The sequence below is a fragment of the Ostrinia furnacalis genome, unplaced genomic scaffold, assembly GCF_004193835.3.
Source record: "Ostrinia furnacalis isolate ACB-3 unplaced genomic scaffold, ASM419383v2 OfSCF0415, whole genome shotgun sequence".
In the NCBI taxonomy this organism is placed as follows: domain Eukaryota; kingdom Metazoa; phylum Arthropoda; class Insecta; order Lepidoptera; family Crambidae; genus Ostrinia; species Ostrinia furnacalis.
Window position 1 is genome coordinate 70701 of NW_021130654.1, and position 20015 is coordinate 90715.

Below are 20015 nucleotides of genomic sequence, written 5' to 3' on the forward strand. Positions count from 1 at the left end.
GAACGCAAAGTCTTATGACGCGCCACAGGGGGCTACTTCCAAACGTTCCAAACTTCGTTTCGAGTCTATCTGCCATCTTCGCTCGTGCTGGCATCTCGCTTTGCGTGAGAGGGATGGCAACATTCGAAACTTCGGATAACGTTTTTCGGAGTAACCCCGCAGCAAGTAACCGCACCCACGGGTTAGTAATAACGTCATGATTCTTTAGTAGATTTGAGGTACTTCTAAGAAGATGTTGAACTTTGAAGTAACTTGACCGTTTAATAATGCGGCGTATGTTGCATTAAGGTGAACGCACGCCTAATGCTCCAGACGTCGAATTTTTGTGTTATTCTAATTTTAGTTTTCTAACTTAAGGCGAGATAATAGGGCAAGTGTGCGTTCACCCCCTGATCTGTGGTTTAGCTATGAAATTGTGATACCATAAACAATATAACTCAACTTACACTTAAGTTTTCTGTTGACAATGAATATCTATAAAATACAAGTTTGGCAAACTATGCAAGTTTTGCCAATTATCCTTAAACTTCCATAAGTGACATTGGTGCATCATTGCAACAATATCTGGTAGTAAAACAGCCCTTGTGATGATGGTAATTTAAAGTTGACTTACTCAAAAAATGAAGCAAAAGTGCATGGGTACGCTCCATGATTAGATATTGAACTTCTAAGTTTATTAGATCCAACCTCGTTGTTTGAAAAATAATGTCGGGCACATTATTGAGAATCTATTTTGCATGTTTTATACTGCCACCAAAAATCCAGATACAAATATGTTAAAAAAATTCTAGCATTCATCTTAGTTAATTATTTCTTTCTTTTCTATGTTACATGCTTATTAGCTAGTCTTTCTTTGACATAGAACTGATTTCAATTAGTCCTTTATCTTCAATTGTGCGCGAATGTGGGAAAACTTATTATTTAAGTAAATAAATATTATGTTTTGCGGAAATGAGTAAAGTAAAGCGTGTAAGTTGACGAACTCAAAGAATACATAAATATTTTCATACAGTATTTATTTATTAAACAATAAAATACCGTACCAAATACAGAAATACATACATGAGACATGATTAAGTATGTTATATAAACAGATATCTGTTTATATCTATTTAGTGGTTATCTAAATAAATATTATAAATGTATTTATGTGTTTTCTTTTATTATTATATTTCCTGGAAGTTTAATCCAGATTATTCCTTTAATCCAATTTCCAATCCTAAAATCCTATGATTTCTTTTCTAAACAGTGCCTAATTTTTGAGGCATTATTACATTACATAATAATGATTTATATTTTTGTTTATAAATACATATCTACCTAAATATTTATTTATCACCGGTTAATTGAACACGTTACTAAAGATTGTTGTTGTTGACTACTGAAGATTGTTTTCTCGATTTTATTGTATCTAAGCAACACAAAATTGACTAAACTGAGTAAACAGCCAGTCATTGTTCATATTTGACAATAAATAACTTGCAAGATGTTATCGCGGCGAGATAAGCTGCTGATCCAGCCGTGGGAAGATCGCAGGTTCAAAGATCATCGGTCAAAAGTAAGTTCATGAATCTCGTAACTCGATAGTGATAATTGACCCTTGAGCTCGAAGTGTGCGTGAAAGCGACATGATTGATAGTTATAAAAATCCTTAGCGATTGAAGTCGCTTCTTAAACTAAATTATAAATAACTTGAAAAAATCGAACTGCCTAAGGCGGGAATCGAACCCACGATAATTTATAATGATTGATAGTAGTATACACACGACAGTACAGCAGATTCATACATTTTAGATGTAAAATCGCCCCTATTACAACTCAACTGTTGTTGAATTAAGATGCCAATGTTTGATTGATCTGCCTGCACCCATACATTATGAAGGAAACTGTTACATGCCGACTGTGGTTGGCGTGATTGTCTTGTAAGGCTTCCTCGCTTGCAAAATAACTTTATCTCTTGAAGGTTGCCTTTTTAACTCTTTATTAGGGTTTCTGATTTCTCGACTTATTTTTTTTCTCGAGTTTCGGGAATTCTCGAGTTTTCTCGGGTCTCGAGTCTTTTAATTAAAACTGTTGAAATTGGTTGAAGTTTAATAAAAACACGGGTTTTTATTAATGTTATAATGTGTCTGGGTTATAATCAATAATACTGTAAAGTTTTAACAAAATCCGTTCAGTAGTTTTTGCGTGAAAGAGTAACAAACATCCAGACATCCACACAAACTTTCGCATTTATAATATTAGTAGGATAATAATTNTAGATCAACTAATATAGACCCAATAATTAATATAAAGATAAAATATAATAAAAAACATCATTTATTTTTAAAAGTGCACATACAAAAAAGATCAATTAGTTTTTAGAGGATCAAATAATATTGTCCCATAATTTTAAAGCAACCAAAACTCATAGAGTATCTTCCTCGCAGGTGATAGCAGGCGAGGACCGCGAGGCAGTGGGGCAGCTGATCTCGATCGAGAACCAGGAAGGCGTGGTGAAGTTCGGCACCGACGACATCAAGATCATGCAGCTGCGTCACCTCTGCAAGATGAGCTCGGCCTAACGCGCGCCTCGCCTCAAGTTGGACGAGCCCCCGCAGGTTAAAAACAAAGTCTTATGACGCGCCACAGGGGCTACTTCCAAACTGTCCAAACTTCGTTTCGAGTCTATCCGTCATCTTCGCTCGTGCTGGCATCTCGCTGTACGTGAGAGGGATGGCAACATTCGAAACTTCGGATAACGTTTTTCGGAGTAACCCCCCAGCAAGTATTCGCACCCACGGGTTAGTAATAACGTCATGATTCTTTTGTAGATTTGAGGTACTTCTAAGAAGATGTTGAACTTTGAAGTAACTTGACACTTTAATAATGCGGCGTTATGTTGCATTAAGGTGAACGCACGCCTAATGCTCCAGGCGTCGAATTTTTGTGTTATTCTAATTTTAGTTTTCTAACTTAAGGCGAGATAATGGGGCAGGTGTGCGTTCACCCCCTGATCTGTGGTTTAGCTATGAAAATGTGATACCATAAACATTATAACTCAACTTATACTTAAGTTTTCTCTTGACGATGAATATCTATAAAATACAAGGTTGACAGACTATGCAAGTTTTGCCAATTATCCTTAAACTTCCATTAGTGGCATTGGTGCATCTTTGCAACAATATCTGGTAGTAAAATAGCCCAAGTCCTAGCCCGGCTGGTGATGATGGTAATTTAAAGTTGACTTACTCAACAAAACCTCATTTGTTAGAGAAATAATGTCGGGCACATTATTGAAAATCCATTTTGCATGTTTTATACTGCCACCAAAAATCTGTTAAAAAAATCCTAGCATTCATCTTAATTATTTCTTTCTTTTCTAAATTACATGCTTATTAGCTTTAGTATTTCTTTGACATAGAACTGATTTCAATGAGGGTTTTCGCGTATGAAAAATCCGCCAGATGGCAATACGTAGACGCGAGGTCCAAATGCTGCATGATTGGTTATTTTTGACATGACATTGACAGATATGCCAAAATCCACCAATCACGCAGCAGTCAGACCCCACATCCACATCCCGCCATCTAGCGGATCTTTCATTCGCGAAAACCCTCATTAGTCCCTTTACTTCTTAATTTGTGCGCGAGTGTCGGAAAACTTATTATTTATTAAATAAATAAATATTATATTTTGCGGAAATGAGGAAAGCGAAGCGTGTAAGTTGACGAATTCAAAGAAAACATAAATATTTTCATACAGTATTTATTTATTAAACAATAAAATACCGTACCAAATACAGAAATACATACATGAGACATGATTAAGTATGTTATATAAACAGATATCTGTGTATATCTATTTAGTGGTTATCTAAATAAATATTATAAATGTATTAATGTGTTTTATTTAATAATTATTATATTTCCTGGCAGTTTAGTCCAGATTATTCCTTTAATCTAATTTCCAATCCTGAAATCCTATGATTTCTTTTCTAAAAAGTGCCTAATTTTTTGAGGCATTAGTACATTACATAATAATGATTTATATTTTTGTTTATAAATACATAACTACCTAAATATTTATTTATCATCGGTTAATTGAACACGTTACTGAAGATTGTTGTTGTTAGCTACTGAAGATTGTTTTCTCGATTTAGATTGTATCTAAGCAACACAACATTGACTAAACTGAGTAAACAGCCAGTCATTGTTCATATTTGACAATAAATAACTTGTAAGATGTTATCGCGGCGAGATAAGCTGCTGATCCAGCCGTGGGAAGATCGCAGGTTCAAAGATCATCGGTCAAAAGTAAGTACATAATGAATCTCGGAACTCGATAGTGATAATTGACCCTTGAGCTCGAAGTGTGCGTGAAAGCGACATGATTGATAGTTATTAATTTCTTAGCGATTAGTCGCTTCTCAAACTAAATTATAAATAACTTGAAAAAATCGAACTGCCTAAGGCGGGAATCGAACTCACGATAATTTATAATGATTGATAGTAGTGTACAAACGACAGTACAGCAGATTCATACATTTTAGATGTAAAATCGCCCCTATTACAACTCAACTGTTGTTGAATTAAGATGCCAATGTTTGATTGATCTACCGGCAACCATACATTATGATTATGAAGGAGAAACGTGAGATTAACAAGCCGACTGTGGGTGGTTGGCGTCGTCTTGTAAGGCTTCCTAGCTTGAAAAATAACTATGTCTTGAGTTTGCCTCCAATAACTTTTTTTCTTATTCATGTGATACTTAGTTATCACTTGACCTATGGAGTTGATTTATAATTTGAATTAGATTAAAATATATCTGTCGATGCTACGTTTTACTAGCTTTTTCCCGCGTGAAAATGGCCTTGGTCAGTCTGATTCACGCGCGCAGGAGAGTGGCTTCTTTTATCCAAATCGGACCAGTGGTGAACATGAAAAGGTACAGATAGGTATTCAGAATAACTGTCATGTTTATAATATTGACTTATTTGACCGTGTCTCTGGAGGTGCGTTCTGCGCTGCCAGCGATCGACGCGCGCGCTCCTCCGTCCCGTCCGCACGTGGCGCTCAAACTGAAGCAGTGCCAGCGCGAACTGGAGCGCACGCGCAAGATCCAGCGCGACAACTTCGGTCTGCTGCAGCGGCTTAACGCCATTATGCGCGTCAACCGCCTCGACAACCACTGGCCGAAGCCGCTGCCCAAGTGAGTGTTGAAGGCTAGTTTCTGTTGCCCACATTGCGGACCACCAAAATAAAGGTAGCAGGAAGGATTTTCATTCTTTAGATGCAGGCTGAAAATTATTGGGGGAGGCCTATGTTCAGCAGTGGACTGTGACTGAAATGATGATGAGTTTTTGTATATGTCAGTAACAGTTGGCACCACTGATTCACTGGCAAGTGACAGGACCTTACTCTACAGTGGCGCCTTTCTGTTGAGTACTTAAGCGATAGTCCTCTAACTGCTTCAGCTATCTCCAGTTGGCGCCACTAGCGCATGATACCTATGCCGATGAGCACATAATGATGAGAAGCATCACTATCATTATGTGCCCGTGCTCTTTCAAATCACGTGGGTAGTGTGGAACGCCTATAAGTTGCACAAATGACCTCATTAAAGGTTGCAGGAAGTCGCTGGACTGGATGCAGGCCAACCGGTCAATCTGAAAATTATTGTAGGAGACCCGCTTATGTTTAACGGTGGATGTCCTTAGTCTAAAATGATGACGTTATCGTGGTTTATCTAGTACTAACATTTTAGGCAATAATTCAGCCACCAATGGATAATATTTACAAATTCCATGCATTGACTAATGCCCATCCCGTATTCTCGTTTCGTACTATTTCAAACTCAAGCTTTCTATCTTTCTCTGTCTAGCTTCCAGCAGAAGGTGGGCCTGTTCTACGACGCCATGTCGCTGCGCAGCCGCGTGACGGCGCGGTCGGCGCCCGACGAGTCTAGCGTCTCGTCCTACCACAACGTCAAGTGCTACGCCTGCGACCTCAAGAAGGCTAGTATTAGGCTTGATTTCCTCCTACGCTGACGTCGGTCGCGTACATCGGTCGAGCGTACGAATAAACACAATGTTCTATGAAGCACCGCACTGCAACGCCGTCGTCAGCGGCAGATGATTACATAGAATCGTGCGCGCCGCTGACGTCGGTCACCGATGTCGAAAAGGAAATCAAGCCTTACGTGTTTACACAGCTTCCAACTTGATTATAGTTCCAAAATACTGAACTGTCTTATCGATGACATTGACAGTGGGGCGCCACCGTCAATACCGAATCGCTGGTTCCGATTTTTGCCATGTTGGAAACCATATAGTTGAACGATGGTAGCGCCCCCCTGTCATTGAGTTTGGTGGGACAGTTCAGCGTGGGTCATCTATACTTGACATTTTTTGCGTATAGGTCGCGCTATCAAAGTTAGGCGAACGCAACGTCACACCTAATGTAATATTTCAATACAGAACACAAAAGACGCGTCAGCGCTACAAGTGTATACAGATACAAATATCTGTATTAAAAATATTTTTCTTTTTCAGAAACATTTCGAATTCAAGATGCTGGAATTAAGATCACCGGAAGACTCGCTGCCTTCAATTTTCTAAATATTTGTACCATTTCTTATTTAAAATAAAAATCAATTAATATTGGACAGAATTTATTGGTATATAGATACAAATGGGCTTAATGTCAGAACATAATCGATAACCTTAAAATACGGTGTTCACTCTAGTCCTGAGGTTCTGATGATATTACATTCGGAGTTAAAATCGAAACATAAATACTATGTTATTATCAAAAGCATCAATAGTAAGCGAATACATCCCCGCGTACGTCGTACGCGCACTTATCGTTAAAGCTATCCACTTCATGTCCATCGTCCGTTTACGTCACAATACGAAATCGAAAACAAGTTGAAAATATTTTGAAACATCACATTAGAGTTGTATCACAACGAAACCGCAGCAGGGCCGGGGCCGTGCTGGGGCCTTTTTGTAACGGCCCGTTGAATCGACGAACGACACGGGCTCCCCGCGCGAAGCCCTAGCGGGGGGCCGCACAATAACAATTTACACGAGGCGTCGCCGGGCGGGCCCGGGGCCGGGACTATCGTTCGTGAATCCAGCGGAGACGCGGCGGGCCTAGAAGCGCAGCGCGTCGTGCGGGCCCGCCGCCGCGTCGAACTGGAAGCCGCCGTCCGCCGCCGCAGGCACTAGTGTCGCATCCTCCTCCTGGAAAAAGTACTCACGTTAGAATTTGTGCTTGGATCTCTCAAACATATAAGATAGGTGCGGTGTTGTCGGGCAGAGAACGAGTTATTAATGACAGCCTGAGTGGCTCATATTAAAATTTGTAGGGTTAAAAAAATAAGTGGAGGCTCCATTGCTCGCTCAGTGTAACAACATTTTAGCAAAATATAACACAAAAATATTGGTAATTTAAATTTTACATTCCACAAAAACACATTCCAAGACAATGAGTAATTTCGACAGCTTTTTGACTTGTTCCTTTGACCTATAACATCATAGCGGAACTGAACTGCGCATAATATGACGCGTCTTTCTTTGTACAACTTGTGCAAACAAAAACAGATTCACGTACACTATAGAGCCATGCGCCACCAATTACAGACAAAATGAACTGAATAGTGATACTATTTCTATCGTGATGCCCATTGCAAGAGGAGGCCATTCTGCATATTATCATGACTTGCTCTGACATCTCTGATTCTGTATTTGTTCATACTCAGAGTACTGGAAAAGCAGTGACAAATTACAGACAGCACTTCAAGCCAAACACAGTGTCTGTAACATCTTATCACTGTAATAACTGGCATTTTGCAACAAAAAGTCTGATGGACTGTCGTCAGTACAACAGCGTCAAATAGTTCGTGACGCCCAAAGTGGCCAAAAAGTTGGTAACACAACCTTATTCCAATGAGGGTTTTCGCGTATGAAAAATCCGCCAGATGGCAATACGTAGACGCGAGGTCCAAATGCTGCACGATTGGTTATTTTTGACATGACATTGACAGATATGTCAAAATCCACTAATCACGCAGCAGTCAGACCCTATATCCACGTCCCGCCATCTAGCGGATCTTTCATACGCGAAAACCCTCATTGTAACCAGACGTGTTGCGAACTTTTTGGCTACTTTGCGTGGTATTTTGCAAAAAAATGTGTCATGAGAACTGACCTCCCCAGCGAAGTACTGCTCGATGATGTCGTAGGCCATCTTGTAGATCTCGACCTTCTCGTGGCTCTGCAGCGCCTCGATCTTGTCGATGCCGCCGCACTCCTCGATCATGTTGGCTACCTGCTCGGCGTTTTCGCCCGCCATCTTGAGCATGTTGCTCAGACCGTCGAGCACCACCTACAAGGTATTAGGGTAATAATCATAGTGTTTTACATGGTTATTAGCATATTCAGTGGAGACATTAATGTCTGTGAATCAGTTGATGAAATTGTTATAAGTAGTAATGATCCCTTCAACCTAGTGACTGGACAGTTTTCCAGACTGTCATTTGCATGGAGAGGAGCAAACAAACTACATAATATATGAAAAATCAAATGTTAGTGTCGACTAGTGGTTCCATTTCATGATTAGTTATTATAAATTTTCCAATAAGAAAATATTTCATTCATCAGATTCCCATACCAAGTTCTAGGCCAATATTTACTAACAAAATCAAAGCTCCTCTAGGAAAGTTACAAAACATGACAGTTTTTATTTTGAAATCGCTTCAGGGTTTTTTTGTAATTACTTCGACATGTCTTGTAACTTCTCTAGCGGGATCAGTGTTAATTTAAACTCACATTGATGACTTGAGTGTCTTTGCAGCTCAGCAGGTTGCAGAAGGGCGGTATAACTCCGCAGTTGATCAGTGTGGCCACCTGGTCCTTGGTGCCGCTGATGCTGAGGTTGGACACGGCCCACGCGGCCTCCTTCTGTGTCTGGAACTCGCCCTTGCGCAGGTTGTCGATGATCAGCGGCAGCAGGCCCGCGTCGATCACGGCCTGCACCTGGTGTTTGTTGCCCGCTGTGATGTTCGATAGGAACCACACGGCCTCTTTGCAGATCTTTTCTTTCTGGAACGTTCAATAAACAGTGTAAATATCAAGCCATTTTAATTGTGTAATTTTTTATATCAAACCTATGGAAATTACAAAGCTTGTAACGCTAGGCAGAAAAAGAATATACACATAATTCAACAAACAATTTATACATACACAATTTAACAGTATAAAAATTATCACAATTTGACAAGTTTAACATTTTCTCAAAAAAGTGCATACCTGATGTGTCAATAACGCTGGGAAGTGCGAGAGAGCATCGCAGTTGAGTACGATCTGTGTCTGTTCGTCCGTCCCTGTCACGATGTTGCCCACCGCGCGGAGCGCTGCCGTTTGCACTTTCATCTCCTTGTGTGATAGTAGTGGGATCAGTTTGGGGACTATTCCAGATTCTATGACCATTTGGATAAGTTCATTTCCACCGTCTGTTAAATAACTAATTGCCCACACTGTGTCTACTAAGATCTGTAAAAGAATACACAGAATTATTTATTTANCTAAAATATAACAAAGAATTGAAAATTGTTTAAATGTTAAGTTGAACATTCAAATCTTAGTAACAATTTTATTTTTGACAGAAAAGTTAATGCCAATTATTAATAATCCATGATAGCAATGACGAAATATTTTTATTTTAGATTGCACTGCCGGTTATCAGTCAGACTTTATCACCACTCTAATGTTTGATTAGACAGCAAAAAAACAAATCTTTAAACAAAAGGCTCTCTATAATTTGTGTTGATATTTGTTCATTCAATTTCAATTACTTTTAAATACCTACTTATTAATGTTATATTTGTTCATTCAATTTCAATTACTTTTAAATACCTACTTATTAATGTTAAGTTATTTTAAAAAATAAGGTAGTTTAGTAAAAACTAAAATGATTTTTTACTTTTGCAAAGAAAAACAATTAAAACTAAAGAATCAACAAAAGTCATTAAGCATTAATGTTAATAATCCTGTTATAACAATTTTATATCAAAGCCATTTACTGGAAATCACTCATGAAATTCAAGTGGTGAAATAGGTGGTTAAAATTGTGAACCAAAATAATAAATACTCACACTAGTGTCATTATGAACGATGAGTACATTGAGAGCGGGAAGAATTTCTAGAATAGTTTTAGCTGGTGGCGGTGGGTCCTTACTCCTGCACAGGTTGACGATCACCCACGTCACATTACGAAGGAACGAAATAGGAATTTCTGGTTTGATGAAGCTCAGCAATGGCTTAACAACTCCCATCTCTATGACAAAGTCCCTCAGCACGGGCCCGTCTCCAATTATGTTACCCAGAGCCCACACCGCCTGTTCGCAGACATTCTCATGTGGGGACATAAACAGCTGCAAAAATAAGGGCACAGCACCGGCGTGGACCACTTTGTTCGTCTGTGCCGACGTCCCGGACGCGATGTTGGTGAGCGCCCAGGACGCCTCGAACTGGAGCGTGGGGTTGTCGGCTCTGGAGAGGCACTGCACGAGGATGGGGAGGATGCCGTTCATGATGAGCTCGTCGATGGGCGGGCTCTTGTCCGACGACAGCAGCTTGCGGCACTGCTGCACCGCCATGAGCTGCACGTCGGGGTTCTCGGCGTTGGCCGCGTTCATCACCAGCTCCTTCAGATTGGTCGCCGCCAGTGACCTCTCGATCTCGTCCTCGTCTGTGGAGTCGTTGATGGGCACATTGCGACGCTTTTGGAGCGTTTCGTCCCTTTTATTCTTTCTTAGCTCAACTGTCACTTCGTTCCTTCGCCTGCGCATTTCCTGAAAAATAACACGCGAGGAGTGTGAGTATACCGGGTGACGGACATTTTGGCGTGTGATTAAAATGGTAAACCGAATTTTGTCACAAAATATACTCACATCGACATCTTTTCCAGTGTTCTTGAATACATGCATGCGGTTTTTTGCTTGGTCAGTCGCCATTTTATTTGTGCTCACAATTTATGAACTAGCGTGGTAATTACACAATGAAACAAAGAATTAACATAAAATTATTTCGTAGAAAACTAATCAAACATGTTTCAACGGTACTATACTACGTTGCTGATTCATTTAACCTCTTTCAACACAGAAAATTCTACAACACGAAACTAATCGTCCGTTTCCTCAAAATTCTTTTCTTTTTGACATCATAGACAATATTTTTTTCTCATAATGGCGGACAGTAAGGCGGTACCATCATGATTTTACTAGCTCATAGACAAACTCGAACTGTCAATTAAATTGATTATTCAATTAACCAATCACTATTCAATTAAGTTAGATAATTGCTATATTAAATAATTAATTACATTATAATGCGATAAAATTGTGCATTGCATACCAAGTAACCGTAGTAATATGTATCCTTTTATTTTTATTCATATAATATTTCCATTTTGTGTAATAGCAACAATTTGTCCCGTATTGATTAATGTAGTCCTTGCTGTACCGGTACAGGCGCAGTGAAAATAAACAAGCTACCCAAGTGCGTATTTCCCGGAGTATTGATTTATTTGTTGGAGCCACAAACAGTGCGGCCAGGTGCATCTGCGACGCAGTAACCCGCTGAATTACTCCATCAAGATGACTGTACTAACTAAAGCCAGCAATATGGTCCGGAACAAGCAAGACAGTACGATTAATTTGCCGCTCGTCGAACCGACTAACGACGTCGTAAGTATTGAGACATTTTGCTTATTTTTCGACGTTCTCTAAATGCGCCATTTCGTAATACAACTGTTGAATTTTAAATTTTGACAATTTACTGCCAGTAATTCAGTGTTTTTTTTAAGTAAAATAAATAGATATTTATAATTTTATTTTTATTCCATACAAATTTTATCAATAACAGGAAGGAAAGTACACCTGTGGGTTAACAACTATTGACCTTGTAACATCAATGTTCACAATAATATCGAATTAATTATTTTTGAGAAACAATTATAAATCTTTAAAATGTCACCAATTTATACCTACCCACTTTATAGATCCTACCCGCGAAATTAAAATTACAACCAATTACTTACCCCAAATGAATTGAAATAATATTTTGTTTATCTACCCGCTTTTTGGGGGTATTATTTTTGACCTATTGTGAACAGGTATGATGACCGTATAATCAAATCGCAAGAACTGTTGACAATTTTATTTAAAAAGTTTCGCAAAAATTAAGTGACTTATTGGTTTTGACTTCCACTTACTTACATTTAACCTGAAGGGCAAAACATTTTTAGACCCTGTGACTTTTAAATTTGATGGAAGCAATTTTACCTAATAAACCAACAAAAATACTTAAGTAGTTCTAAATTAAGCCACGATAAGAAATCGTGGCTTTCTTATCGTTGGGTAATTCCCGCCTTAGGCAGTTCGATTTTTTCAAGTTATTAATAATTTTCAAGCTTTCTTATTATTACTAAATCATGATGTTTGTCTTGACGATAAGCTTGATAACGACTTGGCGGGGCACTCTCGTGCCCCCCGATAACTATCATTTGGTGATGATGTTTTTTTTAATAATTTTCCTGTTTATGCATAAAATTGTGGTTTCTGTGAAATTAACCACTAAAAACCTGATGGGCGTTAGCAAAACTACAACTTTACCAATTTTAAGTGACCCTACTTAAAGTAGGTAGGGTATACCTATTCCGCAAATAAGTAAAGGTTTGATTTCAGCTCAATCATACTCCATGGCACCATTTTCCTCAAGGGGAAATTCCATTCTTATCACAAGCAGCATACGCCATATTGTTTCGTGGTGCGAATTTTGGTCTTCTTAATTGTTTTTGTTCCTACTGGACTTTTCAGAAACATTCGAGAGAAAAATTGAACAAGAGATATTTCCTTTGAGAATTATTTCAGTCCAGAGTAGGGGTTATTGGTGGTTCTTTTTGTCTATTAGAGTCTCAAAAGAAAAACTAGGCAGCATTGGACTCGCTTGTTTCCAGGAGGTTGCTTCTTTTTGTCTAAGGATTGTCTAAGAAGTTTCAAAAGAAAACTAGGCAGCATTGGACTCGCTTGTTTCCAGGAGGTGAGCTGCGAGCGGCCGCGGCCGGCGCCGCAGAAGGTGTGGGTGTACCGCACCTACTGCAACATGGTGGTGCTGTGCACGACCTTCTTCGTGCTGGCCGTCATGCTCATCGGCGCCACCGCCGGCCTCATGTACTACAGCGAGACCATCCGCAGCGGCCCCTCCATGCGATACAAGGGATACTGCGCTGTACCACTCAACTTGGTGAAGGTGAGAAGCTTATTGATTCTTTTCTTATCTATCTTCTTCAATCTGTAATCTGTCAATCATCGACTAAAGGCACCTTCCTCATCCTGTACCTATCGATTATCGACTAAAGGTATAGTACATTTTCCGCCAATATGTTGGGCTTTATGTTTAAAAAAAGCTACATGGACCGTAAGAGATGATTATGCTGATCCGATTTAGATGATTTTAACTGATATAGTGATAGTTTGAGACCCAGGGTATACCGTAGTGTAACTAATTAAATTATGACCAAAATTCCAAATGTTGCTCTCAATCTCAGAACCTGTATTCTGAGTTCTCAATATAATATCTCAATGTCAAAGGTCAAAGGTCACTTGATTAATGCTCTATGCACGAAAAAAATACCACAATATTTACATCCAGATGCGTTTCCCGGAGATGGCCGAGACCCTGATGACTCTCCCGTTCAAATCGGAGCGCGAGGAAAGCGCGGACTCCGAGATCGAGCGCCTGGTGGAGCGCTTCGAGGTCGCCGACACCGTCGAGAAGATCACCGTCCTGAACGGCCAGCACGAGGTCGAGTTCATCCACGACTTCGAGACCAATGCCACAGGTAACTTGCACCTTCATCGATCATTTATCAGCCACAGGAACACGCTGCTGAACATAGGCCTCCATTGATTTCCAGATAGAGCAGTTAGTAGCGGCCTGCATCCAGGGCCTTCCTGCTTTATGAGATCGTCTGTCTTCCTTGTGGGTGGACTGGTTACACTTTTTTCATCCATATCCAACTTACTTCCTAATACAACGTGCCATGCATGCGATAGATTTCTGTGACAGAAGGGAGAAGTCGCCGCGTCTAAAATTAAGACTCCTCATCTATAGCGAAAAATACATTACAGCCTGTGTTTTGCTCGAATCTACGTTTTGTGCGATAGATAGTAAGAGCTACGCTAAATATCCTACTTAGGCTGGGTTGCACCAGCTTACTTTAACTTTGACAAACGTCAAAAATGTGTCAAAATTCATACAAAAAGCACCGGTTATCGTCAAAGTTGGGTGGTGCAACCCAGCGAATGTTTGTTACTCTTTCACGCAAAAAGTACTGAACGGATTTTGTTGAAACTTTACAGTATTGTTGTTTGTAACCCAGCTTAACATATAGGCTATAATTTATGCCGATCTGTGACACTAAATTTCGCGGGTGAAGCTAGCAAAAGCTAGTTCTATCATAAATTATTTCCAGTGTGGTTTTAATAGATTAGCTTACCAAACATCTAACCGCAATGTTCAAGGCATCGTGGACGAGAAGCGCTGCTTCACCATGGAGCTTGACCCTGAGATGGTGTCGTCGCCCGACGTGCTGGTGTTCAACATCGAGCGCGGCGACCTGTTCGACGTCATGCGCGCGCGCACCAACATGCACGCGCTCGTCGCGCCGCCGCACGGCATGCGGATCACCTCGCTCTTCGCCGAGAAGTGCGATTACAAGCCCACATACAAACTGAGGAAGGGAACCGGGAACGTCAGTAAGTACATGGGTTCTTTAAACGATTGTTTTCGTTTCAGCAGAATGACGTCCACTGATGGATAAAGACGTTTCCGTAGGATTTCTGCAACGGCCGGTCTTGCGCTACCGTTCACCTCGTGTGTAGTCTACCCACATTTAGGTACGCCTTTCAGTCCGTGGTCGCCACTCGAGAACTTTTCTGCCCTAACGGCCATCGGCTCTACGAGCTGTGTATCCCGCCTATTACCACTAAATTTGGCAATTCTGAGGGCTATGTTGGGTAATTTAGTTTTCCTGTGGATTTCCTTATTTGTGATACGGACACGCAGGGAAACTGCGAGCGTTACACGCTCCATAGTCTTTTGGGTGACCTTGAGCCTTGTTGTGTGGCCCATAGCATAGTAAGCAATCATCAGCCATCCCTTAAAACAGGTTGATCAACTTTTTAGTAGGTACCTAGTACCTACACAAATTATCTCTGTTTCTATTGTACCTATGTCATTCNTATAAAAAAGTTCATCCCCAATTTTCCACCCTTGTGGGTTGTTTTTTTATTATTAAACTAGCTGACCCGGCGAACTTCGTACCGCCTTAGCGTAGAGATTTTCTTAATATTTTTTTCCGTAAGAACCATCCTTGGACTTCCACAAACATTTTAAAAAAAGAATTATCGAAATCGGTTCAGCCGTTCACACGTGATGCCGTGACAACGCGAAACGGGTTTCATTTTTATATATATAGATAGATAGATTTAAATGAGACCACCCTTGAGGTATTACCTATACGCCAAAAAAAGATTTGTTCAAATCGGTTCATAATTGGCGGAGTTATCGCGTAACAAACATAGAAAAAAAAAACATACGGGTCGAATTGAGAACCTCCTCCTTTTTTTGAAGTCGGTTGAAAACTAGGCAGCATTGGACTCGCTTGTTTCCAGGAGGTGAGCTGCGAGCGGCCGCGGCCGGCGCCGCAGAAGGTGTGGGTGTACCGCACCTACTGCAACATGGTGGTGCTGTGCACGACCTTCTTCGTGCTGGCCGTCATGCTCATCGGCGCCACCGCCGGCCTCATGTACTACAGCGAGACCATCCGCAGCGGCCCCTCCATGCGATACAAGGGATACTGCGCTGTACCGCTCAACTTGGTGAAGGTGAGAAGCTTATTAATTCTTTTCTTATTCATCTTCCTCCTGCATCTGTCGATCACCCAGTAAGTTGCTAAAGGTATGGCATTTTCTGCCAATATGTTGGACTTTACGTTTAAAAAAGCTACATGAACCATAAGAAATGATTATAGCCGATTCAATTTAGATGATTTGAACTGATATAGAGATTAATTTAAGGCTGGGTTGCACCATCTTACTTTGACATTAACAAACGTCAAAAATCTGTCAAACTCCATACAAAAACACCGGATATCGTTATAGTTATAGTAAAAATTAGTTGGTGCAACTCAGCCTAATTTATTATAGTGTATTACATTACTTAAAGCCAAAATTGCAAATGTTGCTCTCAATTTATTATCTCAATGTCAAAGGTCACTTGATTAATGCTCCATGCACGAAAAAAATACCACAATTTTAACATCCAGATGCGTTTCCCGGAGATGGCCGAAACCCTGATGACCCTCCCGTTCAAACCGGAGCGCGAGGAAAGCGCGGACTCCGAGATCGAGCGCCTGGTGGAGCGCTTCGAGGTCGCCGACACCGTCGAGAAGATCACCGTCCTGAACGGCCAGCACGAGGTCGAGTTCATCCACGACTTCGAGACCAATGCCACAGGTAACTTGCACCTTCATCAATCATTTATCAGCCACAGGAACACGCTGCTGAACATAGGCCTCCATTGATTTCCAGATAGAGCAGTTAGTAGCGGCCTGCATCCAGGGCCTTCCTGCTTTATGAGATCGTCTGTCTTCCTTGTGGGCTTTACTTCCTAATAACAACGTGACATGCATGCGATAGATTTTCTGTGGCAGAAGGGAGAAGTCGCGTCTAATAAATTAAAGACTCCTTCACATCTATAGCGAAAAATACATTACAGCCTGTGTTGTGCTTGAATCTACGTTTTGTGCGATAGATAGCAAGGGCTAGCTACGCTAAATATCCTACTTAGGCTGGGTTGCACCATCTTACTTTAACTTTGACAAACGTCAAAAATGTGTCAAAATCCATACAAAAAGCACAGGTTATCGTCAAAGTTGGGTGGTGCAACCCAGCCTTAATAATATAGGTAAATGGGAAAGTTTGGATGTCTGGATGTTTGTTACTCTTTTACGCAAAAAGTGCTGAACGGATTTTGTTGAAACTTTACAGTATTATTGTTTGTAACCCAGATTAACATATAGGCTATAATTTATGCCGATCTGTGACACTAAATTTCGCGGGTGAAGCTAGCAAAAGCTAGTTCTATCATAAATTCTGTCCAGGGTGGGTTAAAAAAGATCAGCTTACCAAAGATCTAACCGCCTAACCGCAATGTTCAAGGCATCGTGGACGAGAAGCGCTGCTTCACCATGGAGCTAGACCCAGAGATGGTGTCGTCGCCCGACGTGCTGGTGTTCAACATCGAGCGCGGCGACCTGTTCGACGTCATGCGCGCGCGCACCAACATGCACGCGCTCGTCGCGCCGCCGCACGGCATGCGGATCACCTCGCTCTTCGCCGAGAAGTGCGATTACAAGCCCACCTACAAACTGAGGAAGGGAAACGGGAACGTCAGTAAGTAAATAAATATCCTTGGACATTTTACACTGCGCTTCTAGTCCCAAACTAAGCAAAGCTTGTACTATGGGTACTAGACAACGGACATAAACATACTAAAATCCTTTTTTTTTTGTAAATACATACATATTATACATAGAAAACACCCAGTCCAATACAAACAAATATGTTCATGCACACAAATGTTTGTACTGTGCGGGAATCGAACCCGGTACCTCCGGAATAGTAGTCCGTTTCGAACCACTACACCAAACGGCCGACGAAGAAGTACATGGGTTCTTTTCACGATTGTTATCGTTTCAGCCGAATGACGTCCACTGATGGATTCTGTAGATGATGGATGATGCCTTCCCGTAGGATTTCTGCAACTGCCGGTCCTGAGCTGTCCGCGTCTAGATGTTTCCCGCGACCTTCATCGATCGTCGGTCCACGTAGTGGGAGGCCTACCCACACTACGCCTTCTGGCTCGTGGTCGCCACTCGAGAACTTTTCTTTCCCAACGGCCATCGGCTCTATGAGCTGTGTATGTGAGTGAGCACAAAGTTTGGCTATTCTGAGGGCTATGTCAGGTAATTTAGTTTTCCTATGAATTTCCTCATTTCTCATTGACGCAGGGAAACTCGCGAGCGTTACACGCTCCATAGTCCTTTGGGTGGGTCCTTGAGCCTTGTTATATGGCCCGTAGTATCATCATAGCCATCCCTTAAAACAGGTTGATCAACTTTTTAGTAGGTACCTACACAAATTATCTCTGTTTCTATTGTACCTATGTCATTCGCTGAATGACTGATGACCTAGTTAAGGTTGCAAACGCTTTAAACGGTACAAAACCACCGCATGCTTTAGCGTTTTATGGAGGGAGCCTCGGTCCATCAGCAGACGTCTACTTAGAAGCTGCTGATGATCATACACTACTTATTGATTTCGCAATTAAAAACCATGTACGTGCTCACTCCATTTTCTTATCGCAGTTTAATTATACCTACTTAGACTTGAATTCTTACTTCTCGGAAAAATACTAAGTGACCCTCATATCTGTATCACTATTAAGAGTGCACTGCGTCATATTTAGATTGTATTTATAGCGAACGGTGTCATTTTTTCAGACCCCGACAGAATTGGCGAAACTCTTGCAAGTGATGGTTGAGTATTGACAACGTAGGGATGGCACGTTAATCTGCTCTGCACCTTAACATTTTCGAGCGAAAGCGAAATAATTAAATTCCCTTTCAAAGATCCTATTTTGTGTACCCTAATAAAATTATTTGTTTTCTTATTTCAGTACGTAAACGGTCAGTCGACGAGCCCCCGCACGACTACGTGCACTTCTCCGGGAAGCACATCCAGGAAATAGTTATTGATAATTTAAATGATATAGAAGCTCACGAGGCAATGCAGGCGTCCGCTTAAACATGGACTATGATTGGGCCCGCGGCGGCCGGGAGGAAATGTCGGTGTGGCGGTAGGATGGGTGACTCTGGACCACGGTATTTTACGACAATCTTGCACAAAAATAAAACAACATGCTTTTGNGGCTTTTGTTTGATCATCACTTTCCCTTTCCTGATTTCGGTCAGAACTGCGTTAAATATTTAGTGAAAGAAGATGGATACTTCTGGTAAAGTGCCAAAGCTCACGAACCTTGTTTTGTGTTCTGTTTTCCGTGGGAGAGAACACCAAAGAACTATTCCTATTGTTGTTCGTCTTATATACCTGTTTAAAGACGGTTCTTCGACGAAGATTGAGGGTGCTCTTAGATGAAATTCTATAAACTTATTTCTATTCTACAAACTCGTGTAAAAGCGTGTTTTCTAAAACTAAATCATTTGAAGACGATGAACATGAAAATATTCCGGCCTGTTGTACTTTAAATGTATTGGTTCAAAAATGTCTGTGTATGTAATAACTCAAAATAGGCGTAAGTAATATTGATGATGAATATTTGGAAATGTAATGGGTAGATTAAGAACAGAAAACATCAAATAGAACTCTCAGTTATTGATCTAAAGATGATTGTTGAGAGTTTGGGAGTTAATTGAACACGCGAAGGTCCTACGCCCACACCAGGAACAGTTAGCGTTACAATTTTACCATTTTATCATTAGCTCTCACTGTACCTATACCTTATTGGTGTTGTCATAGATGTATTTACTCAATTAAAATACACTGGTTATAATAATTTATTTTCTGATCCCGAGACGTCTTTTTACATTTTAATTAACTGATTAAGAAAGGGCAAACCAAATTGCCAAATCTCTTGCATTTATGATATTATTAAGTCGGTAAGTTATTTTTGTTTGTATATTCAGTTAGTATTGTTGCATTTAGCCCCTTTCAATGCCAAATATTACATTGTGTTATTTCTTTTACTAAGCACTTAAGACATTTTAAATCAATCTAAGTGTTAGAAACATTCCCATACTTATAAAACCGGATAGATGTTAACTGTTGTACCAATTACCTATATCTATTTGTAATTACCTACTCAAAAGGGGTAACTTTAGGGAGTT

At 40.5% G+C, this 20015-nt stretch overlaps 3 protein-coding genes across 5 annotated transcripts; 2 read left to right on the plus strand and 1 right to left on the minus strand.

The window, feature by feature from the left end:
- The first annotated feature begins 4132 nt into the window (after positions 1-4132).
- LOC114364101 (uncharacterized) lies at positions 4133-6754 on the plus strand. The gene is made up of 4 exons (XM_028320108.1): positions 4133-4295; positions 4994-5190; positions 5863-5995; positions 6533-6754. The coding sequence occupies exons 1-4, from the start codon at positions 4224-4226 to the stop codon at positions 6596-6598; spliced, it is 468 nt and encodes a 155-aa protein (XP_028175909.1). The 5' UTR covers positions 4133-4223; the 3' UTR covers positions 6599-6754.
- Kap-alpha3 (karyopherin alpha3) lies at positions 6635-11215 on the minus strand. Its single transcript, XM_028320098.1, has 6 exons — positions 10936-11215; positions 10138-10836; positions 9293-9535; positions 8813-9085; positions 8193-8369; positions 6635-7225 (listed from the first exon to the last, which is right to left on the minus strand). Exons 1-6 carry the CDS (start codon positions 10996-10998, stop codon positions 7136-7138), a joined length of 1545 nt encoding a protein of 514 aa, XP_028175899.1. The 5' UTR covers positions 10999-11215; the 3' UTR covers positions 6635-7135.
- A 161-nt stretch (positions 11216-11376) lies between these two features.
- LOC114364111 (uncharacterized) lies at positions 11377-19983 on the plus strand. 3 transcript variants are annotated; one of them, XM_028320116.1, is made up of 5 exons: positions 11377-11730; positions 13082-13294; positions 16374-16563; positions 17269-17502; positions 18788-19983. In XM_028320116.1, exons 1-5 carry the CDS (start codon positions 11641-11643, stop codon positions 18913-18915), a joined length of 855 nt encoding a protein of 284 aa, XP_028175917.1. In that variant the 5' UTR covers positions 11377-11640; the 3' UTR covers positions 18916-19983. The 3 variants fall into 3 exon arrangements, with proteins under 3 accessions (XP_028175917.1, XP_028175923.1, XP_028175932.1); XM_028320122.1 differs by lacking the exons at positions 16374-16563; positions 17269-17502 and adding exons at positions 13697-13886; positions 14569-14802 and having other exon boundaries at positions 11384-11730; XM_028320131.1 differs by lacking the exon at positions 16374-16563 and adding an exon at positions 13697-13886 and having other exon boundaries at positions 11384-11730.
- Positions 19984-20015: the final 32 nt, after the last annotated feature.

Excerpts from the sequence above, each read along its gene's own strand:
- Kap-alpha3 (XM_028320098.1), bottom strand. The coding sequence starts at position 10,998 with ATGGCGACTGACCAAGCAAAAAACCGCATGCATGTATTCAAGAACACT. Across the intron at positions 8,370-8,812 it reads AAGACACTCAAGTCATCAAT|GTGGTGCTCGACGGTCTGAG; the intron begins GTGAGTTTAAAT and ends AATACCTTGTAG. Across the intron at positions 7,226-8,192 it reads AGCAGTACTTCGCTGGGGAG|GAGGAGGATGCGACACTAGT; the intron begins GTCAGTTCTCAT and ends TACTTTTTCCAG.
- LOC114364111 (XM_028320116.1), top strand. The coding sequence starts at position 11,641 with ATGACTGTACTAACTAAAGCCAGCAATATGGTCCGGAACAAGCAAGAC. Across the intron at positions 11,731-13,081 it reads TCGAACCGACTAACGACGTC|GAGGTGAGCTGCGAGCGGCC; the intron begins GTAAGTATTGAG and ends GCTTGTTTCCAG. Across the intron at positions 13,295-16,373 it reads TACCACTCAACTTGGTGAAG|ATGCGTTTCCCGGAGATGGC; the intron begins GTGAGAAGCTTA and ends TTTAACATCCAG.
- LOC114364101 (XM_028320108.1), top strand. The coding sequence starts at position 4,224 with ATGTTATCGCGGCGAGATAAGCTGCTGATCCAGCCGTGGGAAGATCGC. Across the intron at positions 4,296-4,993 it reads TCAAAGATCATCGGTCAAAA|GTGCGTTCTGCGCTGCCAGC; the intron begins GTAAGTACATAA and ends GTGTCTCTGGAG. Across the intron at positions 5,191-5,862 it reads TGGCCGAAGCCGCTGCCCAA|CTTCCAGCAGAAGGTGGGCC; the intron begins GTGAGTGTTGAA and ends TTCTCTGTCTAG.